At 32.4% G+C, this 2413-nt stretch overlaps 1 protein-coding gene across 1 annotated transcript; it reads right to left on the minus strand.

The window, feature by feature from the left end:
- Positions 1-287: 287 nt before the first annotated feature.
- On the minus strand, positions 288-1108 carry LOC112326564 (uncharacterized). Its single transcript, XM_052450398.1, has 2 exons — positions 792-1108; positions 288-690 (listed from the first exon to the last, which is right to left on the minus strand). The coding sequence occupies exons 1-2, from the start codon at positions 1106-1108 to the stop codon at positions 288-290; spliced, it is 720 nt and encodes a 239-aa protein (XP_052306358.1).
- Between the last annotated feature and the right edge of the window lie 1305 nt (positions 1109-2413).

Raw genomic sequence — 2413 nt, forward strand, 5'->3', positions numbered from 1 at the left:
AACTTAAAAGATAACAACCATAATGAAAAAAAAAAACATAAAAAACTTGAAAATTATGATAACATAAGAAGTTCAAATCTAATAATTCTACTCGTTGCCATATTGTTCCCACAAATGTTCAATCAAATCTTCTTGTAGTTGAGAGCTAGTTGCTATATTCTTGATTCGATTATGAGTTTGAAGAAAATCATGTAGTTCTGGTATTTCACCATGTGACACTGATATAAAGGAATTGACTTCACGTTCATGGTCAAATCCAAGGTTCATTGCTCCTCCATCCTCAATAATCATATTATGCATTTTATACAAGCTTTCATAATATTTGCAAGCGTTTCTTCATCCCAGTATCGAACAGGTCCACGTACAATTGCAAAACGAGATTGGAGCACCCCAAATGCCCGCTCCACATCCTTTCTTGCAGACTCTTGCTTACTTGCAAAATATTTTCGCTTTGCTCCTAATGGTCTTGGGATTGTCTTAACAAAGGTTGACCAATTAGGATAAATCCCATATGTTAAATAGTATCCCATTGTATATTCATGCCCATTAATTGTATAATTGACAGGAGCAGTACGACCTTCAGCAAGTGCAACGAAGATAGGTGACCGATCAAGAACATTAATATCATTCAGTAATCCAGGCATTCCAAAAAGGCATGCCATATCCAAAGATCTTGTGAAGCCACCACCTCTAGAATTATAATTGGTTCACTACAATGACCAGTATACATCTCATGCCATGCAATTGGACATTTCTCTCATTTCCAATGCATATAGTCAATGCTCTCAAACATCCCTGGAAATCCATGATACTCTCCAATTGATAATAATCGACAACTATCGGCCTCGTTTGGTGCCCTTAGATACCAATCACCAACTACGATTGCTTTGACAAAAGCTCTAAGACTTTCAATCGCAGTGGTTTCCCCAATTCGAAGATATTGATCAATAAGATCTGCAGGAATACCATATGCAAGTATCCTGTGAGCTGCAGTTACCTTTTGAAGGCAAGATAAACCAAGAACACCAAGAGCATCTGTTCTTTGTTTGAAATATGGATTGTGAGCTTCCACTGCATTTGCGATTCGAAGAAAAAGACGACGACTCATCCTAAATCTTCTTCGAAATTGACTTTCAATGAATTTAAGATTTTCAGCAAAATAATCATTATATAGCCTTAACTCACCCCTTCCTTTCTATTACAATTAACAATATTGTGACCAAGAATAGAGCCACGATACTCTGTTCTCCGCCCTTGATTATTCAATTCTTCTTCAGCAACCACTACGGTAGCAACTTGAAAGGCGAACATGGGAGTGTCATCATCAAAATCAAAAGCATCATAAAAATTAAAATTAGAATTATTCATGATGAATTTTAATGAAATATAATAAAGATTGGAGAGAAGAAAATGATGAGAAAAAATGTTTAGGTATATGAGAATATTTATAGATGGATTATTTTTTCAAATTTTGAAATCTTAGAATGTTGGTGGTTATTTTTTTTTAAATTTGAAATTTTTAAATTTAAAATGTTAGCGGTCATTTTTTCAAAGCTTGAATTTTTTTAAAAAAAATTGAAAATCAAAATTTAAAATGTTGGCGGTTTTTTTCAAAGTTTGAATTTGAATTTACTTTTAAAAAATTAAAATTTTAATAGTAACATATAAAAATGAAAATTTAAAATATTATATAAATAAATTTAAAATTTAAAAGTTTTAAATTTAACTTAAAATTATATCTTTTAACTTTCATATTACTTCATTAATTTTATATTTACTTTTATAAATTACTCATATTAATTATATAATTAATAACATCATAATTATATTATATAAAAATATATAAATTAGTTATATAATTATATTAAAATTAATTTAACATAAAATATATTAAAATATAATTGGCTCTTCTAAATAACTTTTTACCATTGGAATGCACATAAACAAAAAAACTATATTTGTACTATTCAAAAAGCCATTTTATCAATTTGGCTTTTTAATATAGCATTTCCCATTGGAGATGCTCTTATAGTAGCTATTCAGGAACAACATTCATAGTTTTGAAACCCGGCCCGGCCCGGCGAGTTGACTCAGGGCTGGAACCGGGTCAGGTTGAAGAAAAAATAGGGGAATGAAAAACCCGATGTGACCCGGCGGGTTGACCCGGCAAGACCCGGTCAAAAACCTGGTTGCAACCCGTTAACTTTTGTTTTTTAAATAAAACGACGTCGTTTTGATTTTAAAAAAAAATTGACCCGGGCGCCCGGTGACCCAGTCAAAACCCGGAACCCGGGCCTTGGACCGGGTCGGCCATTAGGCCGGGTTTAAAAACTATGACAGCAGCAATAATTTCAGCCAGAAACCTGTTTTTCCAAAATCAAACAATGACAATGTATATAAATTTATCAAGCAA

This window comes from Populus trichocarpa, chromosome 2 (assembly GCF_000002775.5).
Source record: "Populus trichocarpa isolate Nisqually-1 chromosome 2, P.trichocarpa_v4.1, whole genome shotgun sequence".
In the NCBI taxonomy this organism is placed as follows: Eukaryota; Viridiplantae; Streptophyta; class Magnoliopsida; order Malpighiales; family Salicaceae; genus Populus; species Populus trichocarpa.